A 19,699-nucleotide genomic window follows, 5' to 3' on the forward strand; every position below is an offset into this window, starting at 1 on the left:
GAGATGAAAATCTAGGACCCCATCCAAAACTTTTGAACCAGAAACTCTGGGGTGGGGCCCAGCAATCTGTGCTTACTAAGCTCTCCAGATGATTCCAAGGGACACTAAAATTTGGGAATCTCTGACGTAGCACAACGCCTGTCTGAGACACTCTAATCACGCAAAACATAGCAGCTATTTCAAAAATATACAGATCAGGTCTGTATCTAATAAAGACTTTTTAGTTGCTTTCAAAAGCTTTCTTCTACCTGGTTGGGTGGGGGAGCAATTTAACAGATAAAGTAATTTACAAACTTTTTTAAATAAAATGGCTACAAAAGGAATGATGCAGCAAGGGTACAGTCAATTTATACCTTTTTTTTTTCCCCCCCATGTGTGGTTTCATAGGCTTACAGAACCAGCATTAGGTTTTTAAAGGTTTGAACTTTTTTTTTTTGGTCCAAAAATAATTTTAAAATAGGCGTTCTAAGACATTTGAAGAAAGATGGAAAACATGGCAGCATCAAAGTGTTTTCCTCCTCAAATTCCTAATGAAATGGAAACAAAATAGTAATAGCCAGGAGCAACAGAACAGAGAAGAATTTATAACCTTTGGTCAGAAGCTTTGCAAAAAGGCAGGAAAGAAAAGAAAGGGCAGCTTCTTAATTCTATCCCTACCTCCTGAAAGAAGAGCTATGAAAAGAAGGCTGGATTGGACAAATTCAGAAAATTACCACTTTACCACACTGGTGTTAACATAAACATGTTGCTGTTAGTTGTGATGAGTCAGCTCCAACTCACGGTGACCTTATGAATAACAGAATGAAATGTTGCCCAATCCTGTTCCATCTTCAGGATTATTGGTATGTTTGGGTCCATTGTTGTGGCTATATGTCAATCCATCTCATATAAGGGAATTGACAAAATCATTTTACTTTTCCTGGAATCCACATCTCTGGCTTTCATGAAAGTTGTGGTAGCCCACAAAAGCCATTGCCCTTAGGTGTCCTTTTGAACCTTGAACCTTGAAAAAAAACTGGTTCTTAAAAGCCACCTTTGAGTCAAACAATGGTCCAGATAAACTAGTAATACTGTTTTTCCTTGGGTGTTGTGCTCTTTTGAAGAATTCTGCGAGCAGCCGATGAGTTGGAATCAACTCAATGGCAAAGGGTTTTTTTTTTTGTTGTTTTTTTTTTGTTTTTTTAGGAGCCACTAAAAAACCTTTCTGTCAAAGTCTACTTGGAATTTACATACTTCATTTCAGAAAAATATTTCCCAGCTTATTCAACTTCTGTCTTCTCTCCTGGGTCCTCTTGTTTTTCCAGAGAAGAATGTAGAAATTAGGGAAAGGTGATGGATGTGGTGCCCATCTTTGTAAGCTTATGTAGGAAAATTTTACAATGTAACACAGAAGTGATAGGGCAAAGCCTCTTCTAGACAATGGGGTCAGAGTAATTAGTTTGTAAGACACGGTTGAAGTTATATCCTAAGAAGAAAGTGAATTATCATGTAGACATTTAATAGGAGATCAAAGAAACAAATTCTGTTAGGCCTTTGATTTCAGAAATTTTGGGTTAAAAACAAGCTACAGCTTGGAGTGGCAGTGCTCCGTCATTTCCTCCCTGTCCTTGGCTCCAGAGATCATACTTCTTTTATCTCTGAATCTTCTACGCTGGATGGGGGACAGGTTGACAACCAGTGGGGCCAGTCAGCACTTAACCTGCCTTTGGTAGAGCTGGCAGAGACCTGGATAAAATAAAGAAGCCAATGAGTGAATTTTTTCTCATGACTTGATCCTTCAAGACATGTAAGAGAAAAGGGTCCAATGGACTGAAGTTTATTTTTTCAATTGAAGACATACCCTCTCTGAAAGAAAAGAGGTAGTGTCAACTGAGGCCAGAAGACTAGGGACAAAAGGGGAAGGATTACAAGAAACAGAGTGAGGAGTGGCTGAATTAGTAATCAAGTGATATTCATCTGGGACTCTGTCTCCCAAGGCTTCCACTGTGAGGCCATCATCCCTCTTATGGCATAAGAGACAACATGGCTAGATCACAAGAACAATGCCAGATTTAACTCTTCTTAGTCTCTGTAGAGCTTTGGGACTCTACATTGAAGAACTGTCAAAGCAACCAATGGGATCCAGTGCGTGTTTGCTGGCGAAAGGCCATCAAAGTGACATTTATCCCAGGTGGAAGGAATTCTGCCCCCCTGTGGTCATGGTTGGACTGAACAGGAAGTGGAAGGGCTTATTATGGACTCCTGGGAATCAAGGATCAACTATGCACAGATAAGACCTCACCTCATGAAACAGTTAAAGAAGAAAGGGACCCTAGTCATATCACACATTTTTATGTGCCCCAGTTGTTTAATAAAATTATACGAACACTCTCATTTTCACTTCTTTAAAGTGACCTTTATCTCATCTGGCCGTCATGATAAAGAGCAGTGGAAAGAACATAGATTGAAAGTCGTGTCCTGGGCTCATAGTCCTGGATCCCAGAGATCCAGACTCTGCAGAGGTTGAAGAAGCAAGCTGCGCATTGGGCAGTAAATTTCTTTGGGACTTAAAATTGTCCAAGAGTTCATTATGAACTTAAACTTCCTTGTAAAACTTTGAACTCTCATTTTTTTGTAGGTATTTACTAATGGGAGAGGTTCATATTGTTCAAACTGGGGGCATTTTTATGCAAATGTGACTTTTTTTTCCGTAGAGGAAGCTAAGATGCAAGTATGGCAAGTTTGAAAATACAATTAAAAAATCGTTGCCATTGAGTCAATTCTGACTCATAGCAACCCTAGAAGACAGAGTAGAACCATAGGGTTTCCAAGGAGCAGCTGGTAGATTGGAACTGCTGACCTTTTGGTTAGCAGCCAGTCTCTTAACCACTGCACCACCAGGGCTCCTGAAAATATAACAGGGAATTAATTTTTGGTTTAGTGGATGTGTGACTTCAAGTAAACTTAATTACAGTCCTGTCTTGGCCAATTTCAGAAGCTTCCAGTGGCAAAATATGAAATTCGTACCTCAATGGTCTTAAAAAAAAAACAAACCCAGTGCTGTCAAGTCGATTCTGACTCATAGCGAACCTATAGGACAGAGTAGAACTGCCCCATAGAGTTTCCAAGGAGCACCTGGCTGATTCAAACTGCCAACCCTTTGGTTAGCAGCCGTAGCACTTAACCACTACGCCACCAATGGTCTTAGAGAGATAAATATAAGGGGAGAGGCCACCTGAAGGAGACACTGGAACTTTCCTAGAGAGTACAGGTTGACTTGTCTTTTTTTGTTGGGATGTTGGTGGTTCAGTGGTAGAATTCTTGCCCTCAATACGGGAGACCTGAATTCGATTCCCAGCCAAGGCAGCTCATGCACAGCCACCGTCCGTCTGTCATTGGAGGCTTGTGTGTTGCTATGATGTTGAAAAGGTTTCAGCAAAGCTTCCAAACTAAGACAGGCCAGGAAGAAAGGCCTGGTGTCTACTTCTGAAAATCATCCAGTTAAAACTCTTTGGATCACAATGGTTTGATCCATAACCAATCTTGTCGATGATGCAGAACTGGGCAGCATTTTGTTCAGCTGCGCATGAGGTCACCATGAGTCGAGGGCGAACTCCACAGCAGCTAACAATAACAATGGTTGAGAAAGAACTGAGACTGAGCAGGGTGGGGCTCCAGGAGGTGGAAAGGGAATTCTCAGTGTCTCTCCCCACCCTAGGAAACCTTACCTTCTCAATTCTTCTACCCCACAATCTCCTCTGCCGTTTCCAAGAACAGAGAGCTCTCAAATGATTGGTTTGATTCTGTAACATTGATTGGGTCACGCTCGTAAAGAGGAGATTACCAGCTAAACAGGGTTACTCTGGCCCGGGGACTCCTCTCTTCAATTCTTTCCTGTCATAGGATTGAATGCACAAACTGAGGCAGCAACAATAGGCTGGGCCATCCTGTTCTTTCTCTTTGCTTTCTCTCATCTGCATGTTGAATCTTGCAGCAAGAACCTTGGACTCAGTGGCCAGCAGATATTCATTCAGACTAGGATTTAGAGACAGTAAAGAATTCCATTTTGGGCCTTGTGCCTAAGTTTTGGTTTCTGGTCAAACTTCATCAGAGAGCCTGGCACTAAGAATTATGGTCACCAGCTAATAAAACAGCACTTTAATTTTTAATTGCTATTCTTCCTGTATGTTGCTTTCTTCATGTATGATGTCCTTGGTGTCATTCCACAGGTTGTCTGGTCTTCGGTCATTAGTGTTCAACGCATCAAATCTATTCTTGAGATTGTCTCTAAATTCAGGTTTGGAGACCGTCTCAAGAATATACTTTAGCTCTGATGGACTTGTTCTAATTTTCTTCAGCTTCACCTTGAATTTGTATATGAGCAATTGATGGTCTGTTTTGCAGTCGGCCCCTAACCTTGTTCGACTGATTATATTGAGCTTTTCCATCATCTCTTTCTATAGATGTAGTCAATTTGATTCCTGTGTATTCCATCTGGCAAGGTCCATGTGTATAGTTGCTGTTTATGCTGTTAAAAAAATGGTATTTGGAATGAAAATGTCTTTGTTCTTGCAAAATTCTATCATATGATCTCCAGCACCATTTCTGTCACTAAGGCTGTATTTTCCAACTACCTATCCTTCTTTGTTTCCAACTTTCAAATTCCAATCAGCAGTAATCATCGATGCATCCTAATTCAATCAATTTCAGACTGCAGAAGTTGGTAAAAAATCTGCAGTTTCTTAATCTTTGGCCTTAGTAGTTGGTGCATAAATTTGAATAATAATCATATTTACTGGTCTTCCTTGTAGTCATATGGATATTATCCTGTCACTGACAACACTGTATTTCAGGATAAATCTTGAAATGTTCTTTTTGGTGATGAATGCGACACCATTCTTCTTCAAGTTGTAATTCCTGGCATAGTAGACCATATGATTGTCCAATTCAAAATGGCCAATACTCATCTATTTCAGGTCACTAATCCCTAGGATATCAATTTTTATGCATTCCATTTCATTTTTGGCGATTTCCACTTTTCCTAGATTCATAATTCTACATTCCACGCTCCAATTATTAATGGACGTTTGCAGCTGTTTTTTCTCATTTTGAGTGGTACCACATCAGCAAATGTAGATCTCGAAAGCTTGACTCCATCCATGTCATTAAGGCCAACTCTAGTTTGTGGAGGCAGCTCTTCCCCAGGTGTCTTTTGAGTGCCTTCCAACCTGAGGGGCTCATCTTCTGGCATTATATTAGGCAATGTCTCATTGTTATTCATAAGGTTTTCACTGGCTAATTCTTTTTAGAAGTAGACTTCCAGGTCTGTCTTAGTCTGAAAACTCAGCTGAAACCTTTTTTGCCATGGGTGACCCTGCTGGCATTTGAATACCAGTGGCATAGCTTCAAGCATTACAGCAATAGTCAAGCCCCCACAGTACAAGAAACATATGCATGGGGGAATATTAAATTAGATACACTGAATTAAAGTCCTTAGCAGTATTTCCTGAGTCCACAGCAAATGCTCAATGGATATTTGGTTCTATTTTCTTTAGCTTCTTTTACTGATAGCAAAAAAAAAAAAACAAAAAAACCCAAACTCATTGCTGTCAAGTCAATTCCAACTCGTAGGGACCCTGTAGGACAGACAGGCCCTATAAAGTTTCCAAGGAGTGGCTGGTGGAGTCCAACTGCTGACCATTTGGTTAGCAGCTCAGATCTTAACCACTGCACTGCCAGGGCTTCAGTTTATTGGCACAGTAGAGTATAAAATGGTATTCCAAAAAAAAAAAAAAAACCCCACTGCCGTCGAGTCGATTCCGACTCATAGTGACCCTATAGGACAGAGTAGAACTGCCCCATAGAGTTTCCAAGGAGCGCCTGGCGGATTCGAACTGCTGCCCTTTCGGTAAGCAGCTGTAGCACTTAACCACTACGCCACCAGGGTTTCCTTAAATGATATTATGAGAAAAAAAAAAAAACTCAAAATAGAAGGAAATGAATTATTTTGAGTGAAAAATTTGGAGAAGTTTCCTGAGCTCACCTTTTTTCTCAGCCTTCCATCTCAATGTTAAGCAGCATAAGCATCGGACAACAGTGTAGTGAAAGTCTAAACCAGGGCCACACATGCAAATGACTTCAGGGTCCAGATGGGGAACATCAGTGTGTGAGGTGGGAAGAATTGAACTTTGGCTGTGAGTGGAGCAAGTGACCACTCACCCCTGACAGATTCTGACCATGTGGGTAGAAGCCCACTGTGCCAGATCTGAGGAGTTTTTTTTTCCAGAGAAGTCATGTGTACTTTTTTTTTTAGTGTGAAATATACTGATTTGAATATCAAATTCTGAACTTCTAAAAATGATGTATGTATAAGCCAATCAAAATATTCCATGGGTCCTTATTGCTTCATTGGGTAACAGAGTGAAATTGATGTCATAATAAGACAACCAGACAAAGTGTATTCTACCCGGATGAATAATCCTGATAAAAGGTAACCAAAGTCCTTTAATGATGATATTTTAAAAAAACAACTGGAAGTTGACAGGTTTTGAATTTGGGTTATCTCATGAATCTAGCAACTTATGACTAAACCTGTGGGGTTGCAAAATTATAAAGGTAGAACCTGCTAGCAAAGCTCCATGAAATGCTTGCAAGCATTAGCTAGCCGACAGGTTTCAAAACAGTTTGAATATTAGTCATCACACATACGCCTGCCAAAAAGGGTAGTGTGTTAGAAGAACATCTGCAGCACATATAAATACCCCCTGCTGAGTTACACCCAGAGAGGAAATCCACTTCGAAAGCTGCGGAGGACAAAGAAGCTGAAACAGCAGAGTTGTATGTTAAGTGACTGATAGACTTTCTCTATGGATGAAAACAGTTACTGAGAAGCTAGTTACCTCCAAACATTACAGGTGTGACCTCTAGCTTTGGGTGGCAAAGGAGGTCTTTTCAGGACTTATTTGGGCTCATCTTACTCAGCGAATCTCTTACACTGTATTTATAAATTGAATACTAATTCTGTCAAGTGTGTATGGGGATACCAGATGACTAATACTCCTAAATTACAATGCTGTTATGAAATAATGAGAAAATTCACTCAACCTTAGACCATATGTAATTGCACTGTAGGATCAATTGTTAAAAGCAAACAAGTCATAACATTTACTTAGAAAGAAGCAAAGCCCATCGTAGTAATATTGTCTGAAGGTTTATCAAATAGTGCAAATATATGAATTCAAACAGCACTAGTCTGGCAAATGGAAGACGATTTGAAGAACCATTACTGTTATAGACAGAGCCCTGTGACTCTGGAGCCTTCGTTTCTGATGGCAGAACCATTGCTCAATAAGCAACCTTGTTTTGCCACAGGACAGAGGAGGTTTGTGATCTGTCACAGATTTCTGTGGGTCCTGGACGTCTGGGGAAGAAGCTCAGTAAAGAGAAATCCACGTATGTGACATTGCCTAGGATGGCTGTATGGTTTTTCCTTCAAAGATCTATAATTCATTTCTTTTCTTTTTTGACTCAAAATAGCCAATGAGCACAGCTGTAGAGATGGGGGTAGAATTTTCTTTTTGTCTTTCGCTTTCATTTTTTCTTGTTAAAAAGAAAAACAATCAATTCAGAGTTTAAATGATGCTCTTGTGACTACCAATTATGTAAAGTCAGAGAAGCCTATACCAACTTTTTTGCTTCATAAAGAGGGAAGGAAGGAAGGAGAAAAGGAAGGAAGGAAGGAGGAAGGAGAAAAGAAAGTCAGAAGAAAGGAAGAAAGGAAGGAGAAAAGAAAGTCAGAAGAAAGGAAGAAAGGAAGGAGAAAAGAAAGTCAGAAAGTTAGCAAAAAAGGAAAGAAAAACAAATCACTGTGAAATCATTTTAGGTCGAACCAGAGCTCTTAATCCCCATCACACTGGCAGACTTTGGCTGGAAAGGAAAAGACCTCTCATGGGTGGCAAGGTTATGACTTGGGAATTGGCTGTTTGAATTTAGAAAATGCTGCTGATGTGAGGTGATCCTTTTCACTATTAATCTACAACTCACCAGCGACGCAGCTTTAAGAAGGCTTATTTGAAACCTGAGATCCTGACACCGGATCTCAGCATCATCACTTGAAAATTTTGTGCAATATGAAAGCCATTTTCATGAAATGAATCATTTAAAGACAGTGAGAGTCGATGATGAAACCACACTGTGGAGCTTGAAAAGAGACGGGGCTGCTTTAAGAGAGAAACAGGAAGTTGTAACTAGAAGCCATCTGAATACTAAGCCAGGGCAGAATGCTTGTGAAGTAGCAACTTAAGTGGCAGTGTTTATTCTGAAATTCTCAGGCAGCCAGACTGTCTTAGGCAAACCTTGACAGTCGTTATCCAGCTTTTCATCTAAGGAATCCCGCGGAGACTGGAGAATGGAGAGACAGAGAAGGTTCAAGTTGGGGAAGGATGAGTCTCAGTTTCAACATCAGGGAGCCGTGGAGCTGCTTGTCTTTAATTTTTTGCTCATCCTTACCATTCTGACAATCTGGTTATTTAAAAATCATCGATTTCGCTTCTTGCATGAAACAGGAGGAGCAATGGTGTATGGTGAGTGCACTCATTGTGGGATTGCTGTGAAACTTGTTGCTTGGGCATAATTAGAGACTTGTGCTCAGATGGCAAAGGACCGAAACTGGAGAAAATGTGCCGATTGAAGTGTCATCAGCTTGATGAAAGTTGCTGCGGCAGAATGAACGCTCATCTCTTTCCAGACAAGCCGCCGAAATATGCCTTGTCACAAGAGTAAATGTCACAGTCATGTTCTCACAAGGCACATAATCCGAGTCTATTGACAGATGCTGGTCCATTGTCATGTGAGGACTCAATGTTTGTTTTTTTAATGATATTAAGCGAAGGCTCTGTAGCCATAAAGACCAGCCTTCGTTCCCAGGAAGGACTGATGAGCGTTTTAAAATTCTAGAAATAACATCACTTAAAGATGTATGGAGTAAATCCTCTTAGATCAACCAGTTCCAAGAAGAAAACTCTTGCAGAAACACACCCCACCCCCCCACTAGAATGATTATTTCCAAATCCATTTTAATTCTGTGAACAATGTTCTATTTTCTCATAATATATGTCGAGTGCCTTCATGCAGTACTTTTCCTATCTTAGCCTGGGTTCAGACTTGTAAATTTATCATTATTGTCTTTATGAGTATTATTTGTGATGTATATCATTTTTGTTTATATTTTTGGAGTTCAAGGTTTGGAAAAGCATTTGTTTAAGGTCTTAAACTCCCAAAATATTGCTCTTTCTGTGCAATTTACCATGTCGTTCATTTTTTAGGAAGTTTGATAAAGTATGACAGAGATTACCCAGTCTACATTCTCATCTTTTAAAGTAAAATGCAAGGCATTCAGTAGTTTTCAAATTGATGTTATCGATGCAATAGTTCACTTCATGACTCTTAGCGTGATGATGGATAATAACTTGTGAACATATGGAAACAGCTTAGGCATTGTTATAATTCATAACAAGGAATGTACGTTTATATCTGGGCTTCCCTCATTTTTGAAAGTCCCCAAGTCCTTTTACGTTCCTGAGGTTCAGGGAACAGGATCAACACGTGTTTTATGTGTTAGTCATGTGGTGTCCATAGTGTATTACTGAAGGATGTATAGTCATGATTTGAGGCTTAAGAAGTCCTATGCCTTAGCTGGATCCCACTGTGAGATACTTCAGTCATTCGGTGGGAGTTTCAGGCTAAGCAGTGTAATTTCTTTTCATCAGAATGATGTGCTGATCCCTTCAGAGCCCAGAGTTCAGTTCCTTTATATGGAGGTTCTTACTGCACACAGCAAAACTCTCATCTGAAACAAAGACAAACAAAAAAATTGTAATTGGTTGGCAAATAGTCAAACAGAAAGGACGTGGTGCTGTCAGCCATAAAGCCCTAGGCTGCAGCCTGTCTTTCGACCTTCTCCATCAGTGGACCAGCTCTTTTTCTTGACTTTACTAATAAATAAACAACGCGGATACAGTGTGTAATCTGAGAAGCTAGAAACAATGTAATTCCTGGCATTAAATTGAAGGGCTGTGTGTGGTTAGCAAAAAAGCACAGTTTTAGATGATTATAAAGCTCCGTTGGAGGACACTATTTCTTCACAGCCCTAAATTTGAACCGTGAATCGTTGGTCAGTCTCAGCTTATTTGTGATGAGGATATTGTTTAATAAAGTTTGGTTAAATCTTGGTGACCTATTCAAATTCAAGCATGTTTTGCCTTCAAAATACATAAATGTAATTTTTACTTTTGAATTTGAAAAAATTCAGGTTACTTTTAATCCTCAGAAAGTCCGTGAAATATATCATAATTGTCAAAATTATAAAGTATTAGCACATTGTCCACTGTTGAGATAGCATTTCTGTAAGTTGCTATTCTTAAAACAATTTAAGCTAAGGGTTATAAGAGAGGAATTAAGTTGGGCTTTCTGTCTTTGTCCTTTCATGAATTTTTATTTTTTATGTTAAAGTTATTGAAAGCAAATTCTGAAACAATGTATAATGCAAAAGCATTATACAAATTATAGTATATGTAGATAATTATCCCATTATTGGAATTTTGAGCACATTTGAGTTATCTTGAACTATATAAAACAATACGGAAAGACCTATCTTTCAGCGTTGTTTATATTTTCCTTGGCATAGAATCCCAACTGTTGGAATTTAAGAAGAACGATTCCAGCCTCCTCATTTTACAGAGGAAGAAGCTGAATCCCAGAGAAGCGAAGGGACTTCCCTAAACTAAATAGCCATCATGGCAGGGTCGATACTCGCTTTCCCTCGTCCTCATCTCTTAATAAAGCCCATGTCCATCTTAAAAGAGCTCTCACTGATATTCTCTGAATATAGTCCATATGGATGGCGTTAGTGACTTCTCATATTTCTTTTCCAGTAATGATCTAAGTGTTATATCTAAAATGTTTACTGGGGACTTTTTGCCACTGATGGAATAAAATACTCTGAAGCTACAACAGGGGAACAAGATAGAACATTCTAATAAACACTTTTTAATGATAAAGGGAAAGGAGATGTCAAGTGAATTAATTGCCCAGCAGCTATAAATGAAACTGGAATTCACAGATTAGGAAGGAGCCTTGGAGATTGTAAATCCAACATCCTCATTTGGCAGATGAGGAAACAAAGACTTCGCACGGTAAAGTTCATGCAATGTTAGCTGCTGAGCTGGGATTCGACCTGCATCTCTTTACTAAGAGATATAGAAGGTATTCTAAAATAGTTAAATTTTTTCAATGTGCTTTCTGGAGAGAAGATGTGTCTGTGAGATCCAAATGTATCCTTAGACTGTTTATACTTTCAGGATTAGTCAGATAGATTCTCCTGTTCAGAAAGTCCAAAAGAGTGAAATTTCAGTGAATTTCATCAGTCAGACCAACTAATGGTTTTAGCTGAAACCCTACCAGGTGCATGGTGATAATCAATGGCGAAGAAAAGAAACAAAATGGTTTCATATTAAAACATTTAAAAGTTTTTTTTTTTTTTTTTTTTTAAAGGAGATGAATATTTGAGAGTAAACTGTAGCTCAGTCATCTCCATCCTAGAGACACATATACTTGTAATGAAACGCCTTCTAAGGTTTGGCCATTCCTTACATGACGCTTATCAACGAATTTGGCTGTTTTCTTTACTGTACTGAATGCTGCTCTTGCTTAGGGGCAATTTGTATAATGTATCATTTGCCTCTCTACCAAGAACCATAAATATTTTTCTCAAGTACCAACTTTTCTGTCCTACCTCTGCCCAGCCCACCATCTGTCATTCTGCTGGGGTTCCATTGGCTCGTGCCAAATGTTCTTTGGAAGATGAAACGGATGGTAATGCATTTTTCAGCACACCTGGAAATCCAAAAAATAAAAAATTCTAGGGAGCAGGGACTTAGAAAATGACCCATATAAGTAAAATGAGGGGGGAATCAATCCAATGGAACATAACTGCTCTTTTATAGTCACTTTTAGCAAAAACGTTCCAAGTTGTCAGCCCTAAAGTATCATATGGAGGGTTGTTGGGGCCAAGAGAAATCATGTGTGGTGTTCCATTTGACTCTGCATTGATTGAAGAAAAATCTGATACTCCAAATAAAAATAGTTCGCCATATGAAGAATGGATTTTCTCATGCTATTAAGGGTCGTAGGATGCTTTTAAAAATTAGTGGCAACGTTATAAAAATACATTTTGTTTCATGAGGAACAGTAATGGGTACTTGTCTTTCATGATTTCTGCACCTCTCATTATTTCAAAATGCAAGGATTATAACCCATTGCTGGTTTAAAATGTAAGCCATAGTGGTGTTCATTTAAATTGGACTAAAAGCTTAGATGACTATTAATGGTCAAAATATTGATTGACAGCAGCTGGAAAAAAATTTTTTTTTTTTTTTCTGGTGTACTTAGCTCTGCTCACTTAGGGCCCTGTATCCCTTACTCATTGTTCATAAAGGAAAAATTGCTCCTTGTTCCCTGATTGCATTAAGAATTCCATTATATACCACTGGGGACTCCTACACTTTACAGGACATTCAGAATGCCATGACTTTGAGGGCTGGACTCTGAGCTTAGAGAAAGAACAATTTAAACCTCTTAGAATTCGACGTTTGATTTCATGGCCTCACAATATAAGGGACAGTCTCTGAATTCAGGTGAACATTTTTCTCATTCGTTAGTGGCAGAAAGGAAATTTTAAGCCACAGATTTTTAGATTTTGAATTCATTAAAGTAGGGCATATTAAAATATTTCCTGATGCTCTGTGAGTATATTTAATGTTTTAATAGGACCAATTTAATTCACCCAATTGCAATTTTTTCCCCCAGACTTAAAGAAAATACAGTTACGTAGTGAACCACCAAGGTTTTAAAAGCCATCTTTCCTGAAAAATCTTCTTACGGCATTAATTTTATCCTGGCACTCTCCTGAGGTTCCCCAGGATAAGATTGGGTTCTGGGACCTGGTATGGCTCTGCTCTACCCATCCAACATTGACTTCACCAGTCCAGCTCTGCTCTATGAGTGTTGGGCCCATGGTTGATGCTTACTCCCACTTCATCCCTTTCCCCATGCCTGGAAGTTCCTTCCAAGTCTCCTTGCTTACCCAAATATGGTGTGCTTTGTGGAGAAAGCATTGGGCAATTTCTTGGGGATTTGAGTTTTAATGCTGATGATTTTTTTTCAGTAGTTAGGTGTATTACTTTAGGCAAGTGACCTAACCTTTGGCCTTAGTTTTCTCATTTCTACAATGAAGAGAAAATAAATATATCACTGAGTTCCCTTCCAGCCTCCATGGCCTGTGATTTTTCAGGGTCCCTCAAAATTTAGACCAAGGTTGACTTCAACCATCATCTCTCAGCCACTCCAGCCCAAACCAGCTGCTTTCTTCCCAGAACCCTCAGCTTATAGTGCTATCTAGTCCGTTCTCCTGGACAGGATTTTAGTTAGCGTGATTTTACCACTCTTTTTTTACTTCTTTCAGAGGTACTGCTTTGACTCTGTAATAAGTGTTCAGTATATTCTGTTGAATTCATGTCAGAAAGGTGAGAACAAGTTACCCTATCGGAACAGAGAGGGTTGGCTCCCTATTCAGGACCCTGCCTGTGGGCTTGTGGGCATGTTCCTTATGAAAGCCATAGTGGCTCTAGTTTAATTTGAAGGGGCCTATATGAAACCCTGGAAACCCTGGTGGCGTAGTGGTTAAGTGATACAGCTGCTAACCAAAAGGTCAGCAGTTCAAATCCACCAGCTGCTCCTTGGAAACTCTATGGGGCAGTTCTACTCTGTCCTACAAGGTTGCTATGAATCGGAGTCAACTCGACAGCAACGAGTTTTGTATAGGAAAGACAACTGGGGTAAGGAGGCCAGTGTACTAAACCTTCTGTCTTTATTGTTGTAAAAAGCTTGATTTTAAGGAATTTCTGAGATCAAGGCAAGGTTTTCCATGCTATAGGCATTTGCCACAGAAAGGGTGAAGTAATGGAAGAAATGGAGACATATTGCTCTCTATAGTTTTTAAAAAGTTGATTTTAATAAAAGAACTTCCTGTATATTTTGCTGTGCTTCTGAATTCCAGAGGAGCTACGGAAAAACCAAAAAAACCAAACCCACTGCTGTTGAGTTGATTCCGACTCATAGCAACCCTATAGGATGGAGTAGAACTGCCCCATAGAGTTTCCAAGGAACGCCTGGTAGATTTGAACTGCTGACCTCTTGGTTAGCTGCTGAAGCAATTAACCGCTACACCACCAGGGTTTCCAGGAGCTACAGAAGAAGCCCTTAACCACAAGCTACTGTAGTGCTTCTGAGGATTTCCCTCTAATGAGTGTGCACATCGGGAAAGTGAGTTAGAAATTCAAACGATTTATTTAGATATTATTATTTATTTATTTATTTATTTATTTATTTTGATATTATATGTAGCCTAAATTCAATTAAAATTATGTGGCTAGTGAAGTGGGAACACAAAGAACTTTCGTTAAACAACTATTATGTCAAAAAGTTGACATATAATAAAAATAGCTAATACAAATAGCATTTACTGTGTGAACTGTACCATTCTAAGTACTTTGCATATATTAGCTCATTTAATCCTCCCAACAACCTTTCTATATATGGGGAAACTGAGGTATGAAAAATAAAATCCCTTGCCCAAGGTCACGTATCTTCTAAACGCCGGAGCTAGAACTCAAAGCTAGGATTCAGACAGCCACCAGCTATCACAAACCTGAGTGTGTATGTGTGTGTTCGGGGGGGAGTATCATTTTCATTTTACATATGAAGAAACTGAGACTCAGAGACATAAAGTAACTTGTTGGTAACTGACAGGACCATGCTTCAGATCCAGGACTGTAAAATGCATGTTCCCTCACCTACAGCAAGCATTTAGCCCTAGAATCAACCTGTTGCCGTCCAGTCAACTCTGACTCATAGTTACCCTATATGGCAGAGTAGGACTGCCGCATAGGGGTTCCAAGAAGCAGCTGGTGGATTCAAACTACTGACCTTTTAGTTAGCAGCCTGAGCTCTTAACCACTGTGCCATGAGGGCTCCAACCCTGGAATCCCAGAAACCCAGTGCCCTAGAATAAACACAATGACTGCTGTTATTTAATAAATGTCTACTCTGTGCCAGCTGATGGACTCGGTACCTTAGGAAGTTTACAGAAGAAATATAGAGGTTGAGATATCTAACTATGTACATTATCACAGATCCTCACATGATCCATGTAAAATAGACATTATGATCTCCAGTTTGCAGATAAGGAAACAGAACTCAGAAAATTTACAACTTGGCCAAGGCTGTGTAGAATAATTAGCAAAAGCACATTTTTGAAAGCTAGGGTTCTCAAATTTTGGTCAGAGTTGTCTTCTCATCCATCCGCTCTAGATATGTAACTCTCATGAAGTCAGTGATGGAGAAACGTTGGTGGGGGAGGGGGGTCAAGTAAGTTTTTCTTTTACCTTCATGCCTCAGAAATGTTCCATTGTCCATAGCAAAAAGCCCACATAGAAGAAACAGTAAGAGCAATATACTGTGAAAGCCCATCCATACCAAGTAGCTGGAGTTAAAATATCCCGGAGAATGACAAGGCCTGACCAGAAAACACTTGCAGCAGCATCAGGAAAAGCAGTATTGCAAGTGCACTGCCAGTCTGGTTTTAGATGCCTGTGGTTGTTGAATGGGTGTGGCAGGTACTGTAAATAGTTTGAGAAGGAACTGTGCCTTATTCATGCAGATCATGCAAAATAGACTGTCTACATATCTTAGTTTAATTAAACTTAATTTTTTGGAAAGACGGAAGGTAGAATCATTTGTTATTCCTCTGGGCTCCCCGAACACTATGAAACCTGTGTGCATGAGCCCTAGGTGGCATGGATTTTGATGGAGTTCCAATACTGTGCAATGACATACATCTTGGTAGAAACTCTTATTTATACGACAGTGGTTCCCAAACCAGCAGCACCAGCATCGCCTGGGAAATTGTTAGAAATGCAAGTTCTCAGTCACTACCCCACACCTACTGAGTCAGAAACTCTGGGGCTAGGGCCAAGCAATCTGTGTTTAAACCAAGCCCTCCAGTGGTTAAGAGCTACCGCTGCTAACTAAAAGGTCCACAGTTTGAATCCACCAGGCAGTCGCTCCTTGGAAACTCTATGGGGCAGTTCTACTCTGTCCTTTAGGGTCTCCATGAGTCAGAATCAACTACACTGCAATGAATTTGGTTTTTTCCTGGTGGTTATGATGTGCTGAAGTTTGATAACTACTTTGCTAGAAAAATAAGATTCAACATGTCGTTCCTAGTGCTGTGTACTGTATTTCCTCCTCTCTTTTCTCTTTTACACCCCATCACCCTCTGAGAGACATCTCTACTCATTGTACAGCTTGTCCCTCTTCTACTGTCCACAACAGTTTATAATAGCCCCATCTCTTGCTTGAGAAAAAAAGTTGTCTATAATTCCGTATTAGGAAGCCAAGATCGGAATCCCAGAGTCCTATGAAGTAAGTTGTGTCTGTGTGTGTGGTGTGTGTTGTTGGATATGACACCAATGATAGATGGTGAATCTTGGACACCCCACCTTGGTGGGAGGATCTGATGGTTGAGACTGTTATTTTCCATGTCATAACTCTACTTGATGAGAGGATGGAAAGCTTGAATGAGGCATCCCAAAGTGGGACAACTTCACGGACCACTTTCCACCTTGTAATACCATGGGGTTGCTCTTACTGACAGGTTCCCAGACCCATTCTGTAGGACTCTTGTCCTCCCCAAAGCAAGTTGATAATGAGCCAGCACAAGGCAATGAATTGTATCCTTTTTAGCAATACCCATATTTTCCTTTAATCCTTTGAGTTTGGAAGGGTGTAGGAGAGAAGAGACAGGATAATAGCTCTGAGATAATCAGAAGGCGTTGTACATTTTTACTTTCTGTTTCATCCTTGACTAACCTCAGGGAAAAACTAAACTACTAAAAAGGAAAATTTTAGGAAATGTATTTTAAAACCCATTGCCCTCAAGCCGATTGCGACTCAAAGAACTTGGAAACCCATGTCATCTCTAAATATTCTTTCAAAGACTTTAATCAGATTAAACCAAAACCCATTATCATTGAGTCGATTCCGATTCATAGCAATCCCATAGGACAGAGTAGAACTGCCCCATAGGGTTTCCAAGAAGTGGCTGGTAGATTTGAACTGCTGACCTTTTGGTTAGCAGTTGAGCTCTTAACCACTGTGCAACCAGAGCTCCTTGATCTGATTAGACAGTGAGTAAATATCAACTAAAAAGCATAAAATTTTGGAGAAGTCAGTTAATTAAAGTCTGGTATTTGTGACTGCTGTCTCACAGACAGGTTTGGAATGTTGTCCACTGATTTGGCCTCCTTAGAATATTCATCATACCCTTTCCTTTGTCTTCATTCCCCTCTTTGAATCCCTAGTTCACATTCTTTGAATCTTAGTGACTGAAATAATAACATCACAGATTACTTGCCTTAAAGAATCTCCCATTATAAAAAGTCCTAATAATGGTAAAGAACACTCTTCCTTGGGCTTGATTTTGCTCCTTGCACCTTGACATTTCTCTGCTCAGACTTTCTGAGGAGCCCCTCATATAAATATAAATGAATTCTGATGTGAACTTCTCTATGCCTCCACCTTACCTCAATTGTCTTTTTTCCCTTCAGGTATTCATCTCCAAATGCTGTTTCCTCTGCTTCCCAACAAGTAGCTCACTCATTCTTCCTCCAGACCTTCCCACCAATTAGCCCTCCCTCTGGAGCACTCTCTGCTTCTCTGCTTCTCGGGACTCTATCTTAGCTGCCCTAGTCAGCCACCCTGGACAGCTTGATGCGCCTGATTAGCACTGTGCTCATTTATTTCCTTATGCTGCTCTCTAGAATGTCAATGCCCTTTTCTCGACAAAGCAACTCCTCCTCATCCTTAAGAACTTCAACACTTTTGGGCAGGGATTAAGCTGGTCTCTCCTTTAGGATCTCCTAGGACTTTATACATGCACTTGGAAGAAAAAAAACCTTTCATATTTCTGAGGATACATTCAGCTGCAGGTTATAGAGACCCTGACGGAAGCAGACTTAAGCAATGAGGGCACTTATTACCTCCCATAATTATCCAGAGAAGAACAGTCTTTGGGGCTGGTGGATTCATTAAGACCCAGGTTCTCCCTTTTCTCTGCTCTGTTATCCTCAGTGTTGACTTCATTATCAGGTTGGCAGCAAGGTGGCTATGGAAGTTCCTGGTGTCCCAACTAGGCCCAGTAATTTCCAGAGGGAGAAGAGGGCTCATCCTTCCTGTATCTCTCTCTTAGAATGTCAAAATTTTTCTAGGAAGTCCCCTAGCTGGCTTCCCTTTACTTCTTATTGACCAGAATAGGGTAAAATACTCACTCCGGAACCAATTATCTCCAAGAGGAATGGGAACATCCCTGCAAGTAGAATAAGTTCAATTTACACTGAGCACATAGCTGTGTGGGGAGGGTGTATAGCTGAACAAATCAAGGCTTTGTTAGGTAAAAGGAGGGATAGATGCTGGGTTGGTAACCTACAATGTCTGATACACTTATCAAGTTGAAATATAACATTATATAATATGACATAGTTTAAAAATTTCTTTTCTTGTTTTAGGGAAGGAACAATGCCTCATTTATCCAGATTATTCTTGGTAGCCACTCAATGCATTGAGATTGAAAGAACTTCAAAACTCAGTTTTTCTCCTAGCTTCATGTATTAACTACATCCGCTTTTGTTGCTGTTGTTGTTGTTGGGTGCCATCAAGTTGGTTCCAACTCATAGCGCGGTCCTGCACCATGCTCACAATCATAGCTATGTTTGAGCCCACTGTTGGAACAGCCACTGTGTCAGTCCATCTCATCAAGGGTTTTCTTCTCCTTCGCTGACCCTCTACTTTATCTAGCATGATGTCTATCTCTAGGGACTGATCCCTCCCGACAACATGTCCAAAGTACGTGAAATTAAGTTTTGCCTTCCTTGCTTCTAAGGAGAACTCTGGCTGTGCTTCTTCCAAGACAGATTTGTTTGTTCTTCTGGCAGTCCATGGTATATTCGGCATTTTTTGCCAATACCTTAATCCAAAGGCATCAATCCTTCTCCAGGCTTCCTTATTCACTGTCCAGCTTTTGCATGCACATGAGGCGATTGAAAATACCCTGGCTTAGTCCTCAAAGTGACATCTTTGCTTTTTAACACTTTAAAGGGTCTTTTGCAGCAGATGTCAGCATTTTAATATATACCTTTACAACCATCTGGTTAGCTACGTGTGTGTAGTTGGACTTGTTGCATTGTACAACTCCAGGGGGACACTATTCCTATAGAAATAAAATATGAAGGGAGCCCCATGGAGTTGTGCAATGCAGTGTGGCACTGTGTGTGATAGTGTATGCACTCCGCTGTAGTTCTGAACATAGCCAAAAGCTTTAACACTTTTCTGTTTTAAAAATCGTTTTGTAATCTGTTCCATTAAAATTATATATATATATATATATATAAATCATCTTTATTCCTCTAAGAAAAGCCCCTTTAGGGAAATGCTTCAGCATCATGTAAAACAACTGTCAATCAGTTGGAAAGGGAATTGGTTATAAAATGCAGGTTTAATATAAGAAGAACTTCAGGAAACACTAGCCTAAACACTTCATGCTTACTGG

At 39.8% G+C, this 19,699-nt stretch overlaps 1 protein-coding gene across 1 annotated transcript in view; it reads left to right on the plus strand.

Moving 5' to 3' along the window:
* The first annotated feature begins 8,109 nt into the window (after nucleotides 1–8,109).
* Nucleotides 8,110–19,699, plus strand: part of SLC9A9 (solute carrier family 9 member A9) — a 659,769-nt gene continuing 648,179 nt past the window's right edge. The window contains exon 1 of the mRNA XM_049867356.1: nucleotides 8,110–8,561. Coding sequence (XP_049723313.1) covers nucleotides 8,387–8,561 — 175 coding nt within the window. The 5' untranslated portion in view covers nucleotides 8,110–8,386. The remainder of the gene's footprint in view (nucleotides 8,562–19,699) is intronic.

This window comes from Elephas maximus, chromosome 23 (genome assembly GCF_024166365.1).
Source record: "Elephas maximus indicus isolate mEleMax1 chromosome 23, mEleMax1 primary haplotype, whole genome shotgun sequence".
NCBI lineage: Eukaryota > Metazoa > Chordata > Mammalia > Proboscidea > Elephantidae > Elephas > Elephas maximus.